This window comes from Crocuta crocuta, unplaced genomic scaffold, assembly GCF_008692635.1.
Source record: "Crocuta crocuta isolate KB4526 unplaced genomic scaffold, BGI_CrCroc_1.0 scaffold89, whole genome shotgun sequence".
Taxonomy (NCBI): Eukaryota; Metazoa; Chordata; class Mammalia; order Carnivora; family Hyaenidae; genus Crocuta; species Crocuta crocuta.
The window spans coordinates 11054084-11067657 of NW_027551559.1; the positions used below are offsets into that span (position 1 = coordinate 11054084).

General features: G+C 67.4%; 1 protein-coding gene across 2 annotated transcripts in view; it reads left to right on the forward strand.

Annotated features, from left to right (window-relative positions):
• Nucleotides 1-2358: 2358 nt before the first annotated feature.
• The window catches only part of SLC12A7 (solute carrier family 12 member 7), a 19016-nt gene continuing 7800 nt past the window's right edge, over nucleotides 2359-13574 (forward strand). For both annotated transcript variants that reach the window (XM_077749418.1, XM_077749419.1), the window contains exons 1-16: nucleotides 2359-2525; nucleotides 3437-3491; nucleotides 4280-4410; nucleotides 5022-5263; nucleotides 5947-6158; nucleotides 6515-6682; nucleotides 7254-7352; nucleotides 7817-7874; nucleotides 8256-8430; nucleotides 9154-9272; nucleotides 9586-9684; nucleotides 10069-10188; nucleotides 10602-10706; nucleotides 11113-11281; nucleotides 12895-13090; nucleotides 13285-13454. In XM_077749418.1, the coding sequence (XP_077605544.1) occupies nucleotides 2388-2525; nucleotides 3437-3491; nucleotides 4280-4410; nucleotides 5022-5263; nucleotides 5947-6158; nucleotides 6515-6682; nucleotides 7254-7352; nucleotides 7817-7874; nucleotides 8256-8430; nucleotides 9154-9272; nucleotides 9586-9684; nucleotides 10069-10188; nucleotides 10602-10706; nucleotides 11113-11281; nucleotides 12895-13090; nucleotides 13285-13454 (2256 nt within the window). In that variant the 5' untranslated portion in view covers nucleotides 2359-2387. The remainder of the gene's footprint in view (nucleotides 2526-3436; nucleotides 3492-4279; nucleotides 4411-5021; nucleotides 5264-5946; nucleotides 6159-6514; nucleotides 6683-7253; nucleotides 7353-7816; nucleotides 7875-8255; nucleotides 8431-9153; nucleotides 9273-9585; nucleotides 9685-10068; nucleotides 10189-10601; nucleotides 10707-11112; nucleotides 11282-12894; nucleotides 13091-13284; nucleotides 13455-13574) is intronic.

Here is a 13574-nt window from a genome sequence, read left to right on the forward strand (position 1 = left end):
CCCCCCCCCTCCCGCCCCCCCTTCCCAAGTCCCAGGAAAACACTGCTTTTTGTCTCTCTTCTACATGAGGCTCAGTTAAGGGTGGAAAGGGGCTTTTTTCGACCTTCCACAGTGATCATTTCCCTCGGCTCTTGGCTCTGCCAGTGCTGCCCGGAGGTTCTGTGCCTCGGTCATGAAGCAGGGCGGCGGCCGGGTCAGCAGGGCGGAGCTGGCGTGGGGCCTGAGCTCCTGGCCTCCCCTCGAGGGTTCCTGCAGCTGGGTGTGTAGCATGGGGGCCCCCCGCCCGCCCCCTCCTCTGCGCGCCCTGCCCATGGCGCCAGCCCTGGTGCGCAGGGGCCCGCTTGTTCCCCACGTCCTGCCTCCACCCCGACCTTGGCTGTCAGGAAGTCGGGTCACAGACGGCACCTCTTACTGCAGACCGGCAGGAAGGATTCTCCCGTTCCCTGGCCGCTTGGGCCGCTTGGGCACGTTTGCTCTGTGTTTGCCGAGTGCCACTTACTTAGCCTGGAGTGAGAGACGTGGGGCGTGGGGACCGCCTCCCCAGCCCCGGCCGCCCTCCTGGGGGCGGGAGCAGTGCCCTGAAGGGCCCTCCCCAGCCGCCAGGAGCCCGTGGCTGCCCCGGTCACAGGGCACCTGCTGATGGGTGTGCTGGTGCTTCCCACGTGCGCCGGGCACTGCCTGTGGCCTCACAGGCTCTTCTCTGCTCCAGACTCGGGGAGCCACAGGCGTTTTCTGGGCAGGCAGCACACGTCTGTCCCTGTCCCTCTGTCTGTGTGCTGGAGCTGATACGGTGCCCGCTGCCTCCAGGAGCAGGTGCTTCGCGGTCGTGGGCCTGGGTGTGCTTGCTTCCTGGGACCCGCTTTGGCCCCCGCCGGCTCCCCCGCGGTCCCCAGGCACCCCAGCTCAGCCCAGGGCGCCCTAGCCTCCCCCTGCATGGAAGCGCAGCCCAGACCCTCCACGTGGTTTTTGTGGCGATACAGTCTAAATGCCCAGCTCGGGGAGCCTGTACAGCACGTGGCTCGGACCTGGCAGCTCAGCTGTCTGGCCTGTGTCCCCTGGAGGCGCCAGGGCAGGTGCTGCAGGCTGGATTTCAGTCACAGGAGGGACCCAGCCGCGCCGTGACCCTCCGCACACCCACTGTCACCAGGTGGACATACTCTGGGACGGATCAGCCGCCCCACTTAGGACTGACCAGGTCCTCTGGGTGTGGATGCCCGGCCTTGGTACCCACCCCCGCCGCGGCAAGGTCTCGAGCTCCCGGCCGGCCGGGCCGATCTGTCATAGCTGCCTGTAGGCGTGAACGGGAGACCCTTCCCTGGTGACCTGGGGCCCTGCCAGCTGCTGGGCGCAGAGCAGCGGGCACCTGCGTCAGCTGGGGGGTGGCNGCTCGAGCTCCCGGCTGGCCGGGCCTATCTGTCAAAGCTGCCTGTAGGCGTGAACGGGAGACCCTTCCCTGGCAACCTGGGGTCCTGCCAGCTGCTGGGCGCAGAGCAGCGGGCACCTGCGTCAGCTGGGGGGTGGCTGCCTGGCACTTACCCTTGAATGAGAAGCCGCTGCCTGCCTGGCACCACCCTTCCTTGGCCAGTGCGTTCCCAGTTTACACAACTGGAAGGTCCCTGAGTCGCTCGACGCCTGCCCTGTGGCCACCCGAGGGGGCGCACAGAAGCCAGGCACCCCGTGGGTGGGCAGGCCTGGGCCCTGTGTTAAGAGGGAGCTGAGCGTCCCAGGCATTAAGATGCCCACATGCGCGGGGGTGCCCTTGGGATTTTGCCCAGGCTTGGAGGGTCCCACGGGCTCTGGGGCCCTGCCCGTCCAGGCTCGCCGGGGCAGGCGTTCTGTGCAGAGGCCCGTCCTGGGGCCCTGAGCCCGAGAACCGCCTGCAGGCCCTTGGTGGCAGCCTGTTTTCATTCACAGGAAATTATTTCAAAGCAGATCTTCCCCAGTTTCTTGGTTTTGTTTGTTTTTAATTCACCTGGACTTGAGACGTTTTTCCTGTTGAACATCATCTCGCCTTTTCAGACAGCCTTTCAGCCTCGAGTCTCGGTGGGCCCGCTGACCGTGGCATCGTGCCGGCAGTCAGCGCATGGACTGGGACCCTGGCATTGTCTGCCTGGCCGATGTGCTGAGCCACGGGGGCGCCCAGACTTACCGGGCCTCTGCTGGACAGGGCCCCGCCCTGGTCCTCAGCGGCGACGTGGTCCTCCCCGGAGGCCTGGCTTCCTGGAACCCGCGAGGCCCGTGCAGCTGGAGCATGTAGCCCCACAGCTTCCCTCCCTCGCTCTTCTGTCCCGGGGGCCCTGGGGCAGGGCCGCGGGTCTGGCCGCCTGCAGGTGCTGGTCCAGCCTCCCCGAAACAGGAACTGCCGTGCTTGCTTTCAGAGCCCGCGCATGGGCACCTTCATTGGCGTCTACCTGCCCTGCCTCCAGAACATTCTTGGCGTGATCCTCTTCCTGCGCCTGACGTGGATCGTGGGGGCGGCTGGTGTCCTGGAGTCCTTCCTCATCGTGTTCATGTGTTGCACCTGCGTGAGTGACTGTAGGTCCCCGGGCGGGTGGCGTGCGGACCTCAGGGACCCATCCGTGTCGATGGCTGGGGCTTTCCGGGAACGCTGTGCCCAGACCCCAGGGCTCATGCCCAAGGGAAGTCAAGCTGTGTGGGGCCGGCCGGCCAAGGCTGGGCTAGTGATGGGCCACGTCTGTGGAAGGGCTCTGGGGCGCACGGCCTCCGTGTCCTGGGCACCTGCTCCCACAGCCTCTGCCCGACCTGCCTTGCTCTCACTGCAGGGACTGTAGCAGGCTGTCCCAATCCCCCAGCGTCACCTGGAGGCCTCTGGCTGAAATTCAGACAACCAAGCGAGAGTCCCTTGACCTGGCCCCCTGGGGACCTGCCCGTGCCCTCCACGGCTTCACGGGCTGTGTTGTGGCTGCCTAAACTGTCCCTTCCTCCTGTGAGGTTGCTTTCACTTGAGGAACCTGGAAATTATCTGGAGTGATTGCCACAAAAACATAGAAACCGGGAATAAGAGGAGGGGCTTCCTTAAGCAGCACATGTGCCCAGCAGGACACTTCGCCACACCCCCGGGCAGGTGGACACGCGGGTGGGGCCCCCACACCCCCGGGCAGGTGGACATGCGGATGGGGCCCCCACACCCTCGGGCAGGTGGACACGCGGATGGGGCCCCCACACCCCCGGGCAGGTGGACATGCGGATGGGGTCCCCACGCCCCCGGGCAGGTGGACACGTGGATGGGGCCCCCACACCCCCGGGCAGGAGGGGTCCTACGAGGGGCTGCAGGAGCTCCGCCTCGGGGCTGAGTGGGAGATGAGGGGGAGCGTCCTGAGCCCGCGCGGCTGCTTGCCCGCAGTCCCTTTGTGATTGGGCCGGTGCGGCTTCCGACACATTCTCTCTTTTGAGAGGCTCGCCCGTGTCTTTGCAGACGATGCTGACCGCCATCTCCATGAGCGCCATCGCCACCAATGGTGTGGTCCCAGGTAAGGGTGCCGGGCAGGTCGAGTGGGGGGCCGTGCTCCTCGCTTGGCGTCCCGGCCCAGGATGCACCGAGAGCTGGTGTCCTGGCGCCCCCCACAGGCATCAAGGCGGGGATCCTGCACACACTTGTCCGCCAGCGCCTGGCCTGACACTCGATCCTGCTGTGAAATCGGGCTTCTTCGGGTGGGAACCCACGGAATACTTCCCGATACTCTGAGATCTCGCCTTTGTCCACTGGTCGGAGGTGCTGGCATTTTATGAGCTGATTCTTGCCTTTGGTTCTGAAGTTAATTTCCGCCAGACCCTCATTCTCTTGCTAAACCAAGTCATTTCTGAGGCTGAATGGGCGCCGCAGCAGGCAGTCCCTGCCCGGGAGGCTGGGGGCTCCCTCTCTTGGGGGCCCTGCCTTGACCTTGGAGCCCTGGAGTCACTGCTGTTCGTAGTGACCGTCCCTGGGACGGGGTCGGTGAGCCCCAGGCGAGGACAGGGAGCGGATGGTGTGCTGTGTGACTCCATCTCCAGGTCGCGGGGAGGCTGCCCCCGGCCCAGAGCCTCCCCCGGGGCAGCCGCGGTGTAGGCAGTGTAGACCCAGGGGCCTGCCGGCTGGGCCGTCTGGCGTGGGGCCCGGAGTCCGCTGTGGCGCCGGCGTGCTCTAGCGCGAGACGTGCTTGCGCGGCCCTGGCTTCCTTGGCCTTTTAGGGTCAAAGTGCACAGAATTGAGGGGTTGGGTCCACCGTCTGCAGCACAGCGAACGGGGCGACCCTCACCTGTTTCTGTGTCTGGTTTGCAGCCGGTGGCTCATACTACATGATTTCGAGGTCTCTGGGGCCTGAGTTTGGAGGGGCCGTGGGCCTCTGCTTCTACCTGGGCACCACCTTCGCCGGGGCCATGTATATCTTGGGGACCATTGAGATTTTTTTGGTAAGTGCTCTCTTTTGGGCTGGTTTTCCAGACCCCGAGGAGCCCAGCCCCTCACCCAGTCGCTCTGACGCTGTCCCCCTGGGCTCCTGAAGGCTGGCTGCCCCTGTCTCCTCGGAGTGGTGTGACCCAGTGGCCCTGCTGGCTGCCCGGCGGGTACCTGCCCAGGTGATGTGCTTGCCAGGGCCGGGCCTTCAAGGCCTTCAAGGACGCAGGGCCGTCAGGAGAGAGCTCGGCCAGGAATCTGTCCTTGCTGCCCCTCCCCCACTTACCTTGCACGTGCCCAGTAGGGCCTCCCAGATGGTACCATTGCCCTCGTGTGGTCGAGCCCGGTGGCCCTGGCCCCGCAGGCTGGGCTGGGGGCGCCGCCCAAGAGCAGCCTCCACGACACCAACCCCAGCGCAGCACCTCTGTGAGCCTTTCTTCTCCGCTCCCGTGCCTTGGCGGCAGCTCCCCAGGGCCCACCGTGAATGGATGCTGGGGGGCTGGGGGCCCCAGTGCGGGAGGGAGCCCAGCACCAAGCCCCGCAGACCAAGGTGCCTCCCCCGCGGGGCCGTCTTCCAGGCAGGGGAGGTCGACGGCCCTCCTTGACCCCTTCGCGCTGTGCCCCGCAGACCTACATCTCCCCCAGCGCAGCCATCATCCAGGCGGAGGCGGCGGGCGGCGAGGCCGCGGCCATGCTGCACAACATGCGTGTGTATGGGACGTGCACGCTGGTGCTCATGGCCATGGTGGTCTTCGTGGGCGTCAAGTACGTCAACAAGCTGGCCCTGGTGTTCCTGGCCTGCGTGGTGCTGTCCATCCTCGCCATCTACGCCGGCGTCATCAAGACCGCCTTCGACCCCCCAGACATCCCGTGAGTGCTGCACACATGCAGCTTCTCTCGGCCCGGGGCCGTGGCCGCGTGGCCGGGGTCGGGAGCAGCCGCCGGGACGCTCGTGCGCCTCTGACATCTGTGAGGACAGGATGGGTCTGGCGGAGGTCGGGGTGCACAGGGTACTGGTGGCCCCGAGGACGGTCAGGCGTCACTGAGCACTGGGGTGGCCTGTTCTCAGTGTGCCCTGTGCCCGGCTCCCCTCGTCCTCACAGAAGCCCCCATGTGCGTTCCTTTCTTGACCTTCTTCTGGATGTGGATGCCAAGTCCCAAGGTCACAGCCAGTGATTGAGCCGCAGTGTGTCCGGTGCTCAGACACCAGGCCGGCCAGATGGGCCCAGCACCCACAGGGCGGGTCTAGGGGGAGCCTGATGGGGTGCATGGCCGCTGGCACCAGCCCCCAGCTTCTCCACACGGAGGGGGTGCCTGTGTCAGACGCCCCCGGGCGGGACTCACGCTGTGAGGAGCCCGTGACCCGGGACTGTGGTCTCGAGGGGCTATTGGGGTCCTGTTTCAACCCCCACCCCCCAAGGCTCACGCAGCGTTCCCATCCCACAAAGTGGGGCATCAGGGCGATGTAGCGGCCCCTGGCCCCGGTCGCCCGAGAAAAGCAGTCGTAGTTTCAGAAGTGGTCCCAGCCCCTCACGCCCGGCCGCCCGCCCTAGGGTCTGCCTGCTGGGGAACCGCACCCTGTCGAGACGCGGCTTCGACATCTGTGCCAAGGTCCACACCCTGAACAACAGCACGACGCCCACGGCGCTCTGGGGCCTCTTCTGCAACAGCTCCATGCCCAACGCCACCTGTGACGAGTACTTTGCCCAGAACAACGTCACGGAGATCCAGGGGATCCCCGGCGTGGTCAGCGGCGCCCTCCTGGGTGAGTGTTCCCGTGTTCCGGGTGGGGCCCCGCCTCCCCACAGCCGACCCGCCGGGCCGCTGTCTGTCGTCCCCAGAGCTGCCGTCACCACAGAGGGTGCAAAGCCCACAGATCCGTAGACTCTGTTTCTAGGAGTTTGCCACTACTGCACGGGAATTTTCCAGGTTCTCAGCGGAACTCGCAGGGCTTCTCCATTTCTGTTCTTCTGGGAGACAAACTTCGCGTCTTCCTGTGAAGTTGGAGCCCGTGGGAGCTCAGGAACCCTTTGCCACCAGCCGCATCTGCTGGGGCCTCTCTGAGTCAGGACCTCCGGCAGAAGGTTCCGGAATGCTGTTACTGCCCTGTTGTTGCCGCAGATAACCTGTGGAGTGCGTATGCAGACAAAGGGGCGTTTGTAGAGAGGAAGGGCACACCGTCGGTGCCCGTGCCAGAGGAGAGCAGGGCCAGTGGCCTGCCCTACGTCCTCACTGACATCATGACCTACTTCACCATGCTGGTCGGGATCTACTTCCCCTCTGTGACGGGTGAGCCCCCCCCCCGCCTCTGCGCACACGGGCCCTGGTCCCCTCACTCTGCACTCAGCCCACGACACTGGCCGCAGGCCTCTGCCCCCACGCCGCGTGAGGTTCGGGCCTCTGCCCCCGCGCGCTGTGTGGGGTTCAGGAAGTGGCTTTGTCCCGAGCTCTCCAGAGAGGCTGGTGTCACTCAAAGGAACCGTGACAGTGGCGGCCAGGAGTGGACACGCTTTCGTCCACGCCGGTGCCTCCTCCCCTGCACGCGCGCACATGCACCCCCTGCTGGGACAGCCCTGGGCTGCCGTGTGCGCAGCGGGAGCCCCCACCGCCCCAGCCTGGCGCTGGCTGCCGGAGCCGCCTGCCGCCGATGGTGTGTCTGCCCGTCTGGCACCTGCGGGGGCCGCTCGGCCGTGCTCCCGCTCCCGGAGCCGGGCCTGCGTGGCTGCCTTGCCCGGCTCTACCTGCGCACGCGCTGCAGCTGCACCTCAGCTGGGGGGGGCACTTCTGTCTGGTCCCACCCCCTCCCCCGCCCCCCGTGCATCCCAGGCGTGGTAAGCTGTCCTTCCGCGGGCTTCTGTAGGTATCATGGCGGGCTCGAACCGGTCTGGGGACCTCAGGGATGCCCAGAAGTCCATCCCCACAGGGACCATTTTGGCCATCGTGACGACATCTTTTATCTGTATCCTTAAAAGGGCCGAGGTCGGGGGGGCACAGGCAACCAGGCGAGGGTGGCCCCAGGCTCTGAGCCCTGGCCGCTGGGGTGGGCTTCCTGGGCCCCGCGAGTCCTGGCCGTCGCCCCTGAGACGGAGCTGGGCCGGCGTTTGTCTTATAATACTGACCTTCGTGGCTGATTCTGGCGCGAGTCGTCCATAAGCTGCACGTACCCCTCATGTCATCCCACGTAACGTGTCACTAACGCATAGCCGCTCCCCACCGAGCGAGCCGGGCGCCCTGCCTGGTCCCCATGGAGGTCATGCATCAGACTGTGTGCAGCCTGGCTCACCTGGCGGATGGGGTGGTGAGGAAGGTGCCCTGAGGGCCACCGGGCCTGGCGGGCGGGGGCGGGCCGGTCAGGTCTGCCTGCAACCCGGGCCCCGTGGCCACAGCATGTTTGGGCCGCCGCTTCCTTGACCTGAGACACAGACCTGTCCTGCATCGTGCTCTTCGGGGCCTGCATCGAAGGAGTGATCTTACGAGACAAGTACGTTGCTTTCCACGTGCAGCTTCTCGAAGCTTCCACTTCCTCATAGAGGGTCGCATTGTTGACCGTGGGACCCCCCCTGCCCCCCCCGCAGGACTTCAGGCTGCGAGTGATGGAGCAGGAAGCCCCGTGGCCCCTCCGTGGGGTTCTGTTTGGTCCACGTGTCTATCCTCTTCTGCTCCAGCCCGGGAGGGGGGGGCACAGGGCGGCCTCTGAGCCCGGGAGAGCGCCGGGGCTCCGTGCAGTCCCTGACCCCGAGGCCGCGGCGATACGCTCCCACGCGGGTGGCGGTGGCTTCCCTGCTCGTAAGAGGGACGCTCGGGGTGGGAGCGGCCGCGTTCCCGCTCAGAATGTCTGAAGCCCTCCTGCCCCTGCCCGCAGGTTTGGGGAGGCCCTGCAGGGGAAGCTGGTCATCGGCATGCTGGCCTGGCCGTCGCCCTGGGTCATCGTCATCGGCTCCTTCTTCTCCACCTGCGGCGCGGGTCTGCAGAGCCTCACGGGTGCACCACGGCTGCTGCAGGCCATCGCCCGCGACGGCATCATCCCCTTCCTGCGGGTGAGCTGGGCGGCCGCCCCTCTGAGGCCAGTCCGCAAGGGTCCCTGAGGGTCTGCCCCCAGAGCACGACCTTCACTGTCCCAGACTGTGGGCCCCGGGGACCCCAGGCAGTCACTGCTGTGGGAGCAGCGAGGAGCCCCCTCCTGCTGGGGGGGAGGGGGTAATAACTGTCCTGTCTGTCCTGTGGGGGGGCATCTGTCTGGTGGGGGGGTGGCCTGTGGGGGGCCGTCTGTCCTGCTGGGGGTCGTCCTCTATTTGGGGTGGAAACTTTCTGGAATGAACTCAAGGGCTCACATCTCAGTGTCCTGGGGCCCCCCTACCACACGCTGCAGGCTGGGGGCTCAGACAGCCTGAGCGGACGTGTGCACGCGGTCTTCTCCGAGGCCTCACGTGGCCCCCCCTCCCCGAGGCCTCACGTGGCCTCCCTGCACCTTCATGTCTTTATGCGAGGTCACCAGGCAGGACTGGTTCTGCCCCAGCGGCTTTGGCCCCCGTAAAGCTCACGCCTGCAAACGTCGTCCCCTCCTGGGGGCTGGAGGTTGGGTGTCTGCTCTGGACGCAGCTGGAGAGGGTGCCGGCCCAGCTGTGCAAACCCGCTTCTGCTTCCGTCACGTCCCTGAGGCCCTCTGGGGCTGCGCCTGAGAACCTGGGCCTCTCACCAGGACGCCAGGCGTTCCCGGGGCCCCCGCCACGTCTCAGCAGCCCCCCTGCCCTTCCCTGCAGGTGTTCGGTCACGGGAAGGCCAACGGGGAGCCCACGTGGGCCCTGCTGCTCACGGCCCTCATCTGCGAGACCGGCATCCTGATTGCCTCCCTGGACAGCGTGGCCCCCATCCTCTCCATGTGAGCGGCCCTGGGCACGGCGGAGGGGTGTGGGGACGGGCTGTGGGGACGGGCTGTGGAGAGGTGGCCGCCGCTTGTCGCCTGCGCGCCCCTGCTCTCGGGGCTGGCCTTCTGCTCGGGACGATGGGTGCGTGTGGTCACTGGGCTGGTGCTGCGGACGCGAGGGGTCTGGGAGACCCCTGTGGGGGGATGGTATGCAGACGAGGGACCTGCTCCCTGGAGCAGGCGGCCAGGCGCCCGCAGGACGGGGCGGCGTGTCAGCCGGGAGCCGCGTGGGACCCGCCCCGGCCCTCTGTGCTGTGTTCACTCCCAGGTTTTTCCTGATGTGCTACATGTTCGTGAACCTGGCCTGCGCCGTGCAGACCCTGCTGCGGACGCCCAACTGGCGCCCACGGTTCAAGTACTACCACTGGTGAGCGCCGAGCTGGCAGGTGGCCGTGGCCTGGGCCACCCAGGCAGCCTGTGGCACGTGGTCCCCCGGGGCTTGGCCCCAGTCTCCCCGGGCCCAGAGCGATTGACCGCGGCCGCTCGGTCCTTGCGCTGCCGCCATGTGTGGCAGATGCGTGAAGCCCACTGTGCGCTGTGCCCGGCGGGCGTTTGAGTGCCCTGGGGGCGGGGCAGGCATACCGGTGGGCACGGAGCCAGGACTGTTTCAGCCCCCAAGAGGGGTCAGTGGGGGGACCCGATCTCAGGGCATCGTTGCTGCTTTCTCACGGTGTCTGGAAAAGATCTTGGCGGGGCCTGTGAGGTTTCGGGGTTCGGCTGTGGGCAGCCACGTGAGGTGTGTGTTCCCCAGGGCGCTGTCCTTCCTGGGCATGAGCCTGTGCCTCGCCCTGATGTTCATCTGCTCCTGGTACTACGCCCTGTTCGCCATGCTCATCGCCGGCTGCATCTACAAGTACATTGAGTACCGCGGGTAAGCCGCTGCAGGGCCTGGCCTGGGCCACGGGGGGGCCGCAGGCGGAGGGGCCACTCTGGCTGTGACACCTTCGTGTGGTTTTTCAGAACTTTGAAGTTGTCCAGTGACAGCACTGGTGTGTGAGGGACCCTGCGTCCCGCAGCGCCTGGCCCATCCCTGGGCTGTGTCCCTTGGGCGCCTGGCCCCTCTGGGGGTGGGGTCCCGGCTGCTGCCCACCGAGCCCGCTCTTTCCAGGAGGTTTAGCAGGAGTGTCGGGCTGTGACCACGTGCTGGGGAGGCCAGGCTGGCGGTGCTCACCAGTGTCCACGCACACAGAGCCGTGTCCCCGACTCCCATGTCCCGCCCATGGTGGCTTCTCGGGGAGCCTGTCCCCGGGGGCCTGAGGCCTAACCGCTGCCGTTTCCTCACAGGGCCGAGAAGGAGTGGGGTGACGGCATCAGGGGGCTGTCACTAAACGCTGCCCGCTACGCCCTACTGCGCGTGGAGCACGGCCCTCCCCACACCAAGAACTGGCGGTGAGCGCCCTGGCTCACCCCGAGTTGGCTTCACACCCCCTGAGCCCCCAAAGCACCATCTCTAACATCACTCTTCAGAGAGGGAAATTTGCTCCTTCCTCAGGGGAGCAGTGGTCTCAGAAGCTTCTAGCACCTTCTCTCAGTTCATGTTGGTTGGCCACGGTGTGATCAGCATGTCTCTGGGTGCCAGGCCAGACCCAGGTGGCATGGTGGGTGGGGAACGGGGTGAGCCGACCACCCGGGGGTGCTGCTGAGGGTGGAGGGGAAGTGTGAGGGCGCCTGCCGCTCGTCTCCCGCTGCTGGAAGCACGGAGAAGGCCGTGCCGGCGAACAGCGGTGTCCCCTGCACCAAGAACCCCGCGGCCTGCCCGCCGGCCGGTGACGGGGTGACGCCGTCTCTGCCGCAGGCCGCAGGTGCTGGTGATGCTGAGCCTGGACGAGGAGCAGTGTGTGAAGCACCCTCGCCTGCTGTCCCTCACCACCCAGCTCAAGGCCGGCAAGGGCCTGACCATCGTGGGCTCCGTGCTGGAGGGCACCTACCTGGACAAGCACGCGGAGGCCCAGCGGGCCGAGGAGGTGGGCGGCGCTCGGCGCGGGCGGAGGGGGCGGGTGGCCCGCTGGGTCCCGCCTGGGCTGCGCCGGAAGGTCAGGGCGCGGTTCTGTGCGTCTCGCCGCTTTCTGGTTTCGAGGACCGCGGTTGTGGGGTGGCACTGCGCAGGCGGGAGCTTCTGGGGCCGGCTGGCGCGGGTGGGCCCGTGAGCGCAGGGGCCGGGCTGGAGGGGACGCAACATCCGCGTGTGTGGAAACGGCCTGATGTCCGCGTGTTTCCAGGCAGAAACACTTCCGTGTCTGGGTGTCCGTGTCCGTGTCCGTGTCCGGAGCAGGAGGCGTGGGGCACCGGCTGTTCGCAGGCTGCCTCCCTGCTTGCCCCGTCTGCCTCCCTTCCTCACGGGTCCAGCCGCCCCCCCTGCCCCCCCATCTGCGGTCATGCAGCTGCCGTGGGTCTGAACCCGGGTTGTGCCCAGAGGCTCGTGCAGATTCAGGGCAGTGGGGCGGGGCTGCAGGACGCTGGCCTCCGAGCCGGACAGTGGTCTGCGGACGCAGCGGGGTCGGGAGGGCAGCGGGCGCTGGGGCTTCTCCTGCCCTCCGCCCTCAGCCCACGGGCTCAGGCGCGGCGGTTTCTGGGTGCAACCGATGGAGGTCGCTGGGTCGTCCTTGTGATGCTCACACTGCCCATTTCTGGCCGGGGCTGTGCCCTCGGGGCCCCCGCCTGTGCGTGGCGACAGGCGCTCTGCCTAGACCCGAGGCGTGGCGGGACAGGCCCTGGCGTGAATTCCGCCATAGCTCGAGGGCCGCGCGGTCTCCGGGGAGCCTGCTGCCCGGCCCTGCGAGGGAGGTGGGAGTCCATGAGCCAGGGCCCAGGGCGGTACCCGCGTGGCTGGAGTCACCGTCCCTGCCCCAGTCTGGACACCGCTGGCATCACCTGACACACGTGGGTCTGTCCCTTGTGGGCTGAGACAGTCCTGTAGAAAGGGTTGCGCACACTTGGGCCGTAGGTCAGTTTTCTGTTCTGGAAGAGTGTGTGTGTGTCCGTGGTGGCCTCGTGGGATTACTTTCGTGGAAGGCTGAGCGTTCTGTCCTGCTCTCGTGCCGAGGGGTCCCCGACGTCCCTGGGACGGAAGCTCTGTTGTGAGTGGTCTGTGGGCAGGTTTTCCCACGGCGGAGCTCGTGGGGCAGAGCCTCCCTGGCCGCGTGCGCTCCACGGGCCTGGGCCCAGTTCTGGCTTTGTGGTCTACCGGGCGGTCTGCGTGCCGTCTGGGGACGGCTCCTGTGCCAGTGGCTTGGCCCCGTCACTGCCCTGGTGGCACCCCAGCTATACGGCAGGTGTGGGGCTCTGGGGCCTGGCGTCCCCGAGGGGAGGGGACGCTGTGAGCTGTGTCTCAGGACGCGGGCCCAGGGGCCCCTGGTGCCCAGGCTCCCACGCTGGCCGGGTGGGGGCGCCGGGCGTCCCCTGCTGTGCCCATGGAGCCAAAGCCAACGGGCCTGGTTGGGCCTGGTCGGTCCCGCTGGGGTTCACGTGCCGGCCGGGAGGCGGGGAAGGGCGAGGCCCGCTGTCCCCGGAGCGTGCATGCCGTGTGGCCCTGACTGTGCGCTCGGTCCCCTCACGGTCCCCCCACGTGCCTCCCCAGAACATCCGGTCTCTGATGAGCACGGAGAAGACCAAGGGGTTCTGCCAGCTGGTGGTGTCGTCCAGCCTGCGCGACGGCATGTCCCACCTGATCCAGTCTGCTGGCCTGGGGGGCATGAAGCACAACACGGTGCTCATGGCCTGGCCCGAGTCCTGGAAGAGGGAGGACAACACCTTCTCCTGGAAGAACTTTGTCGGTGGGTCCTGGGCCCCGGCCGTGCGCCCCGGGGGTCGACCCCTCCTTGGAAAGCCTCACCGCCCCCGGCGCGCCGGCCCTGCCCCCGCAGACCCCTCGGGCCCCTCCGGCCGCCCCCAGGGCGGGGCTTCCCAGGGGTGTGGCCTTGCCGCTCCCCCGCCGCGGTGCCCGTGACCCGCAGCTGTCTGTCCACAGAGACCGTCCGAGACACCACGGCGGCACAGCAGGCCCTGCTGGTGGCCAAGAACGTGGACCTGTTTCCGCAAAACCAGGAGCGCTTCAGTGACGGGGACATCGACGTGTGGTGGGTCGTGCACGACGGGGGCCTGCTCATGCTGCTGCCCTTCCTGCTGCGGCAGCACAAGGTGGGCCAGGGCGCCCAGGCCCCGCGCTGGGGACAGGGGCGTCTGTCACATGGGGCAGGTGGGGGCAGGGTCTCGGGGTCACACGGGGCAGGCGGGGTCCCGGGGGCACAGGGGGCAGGC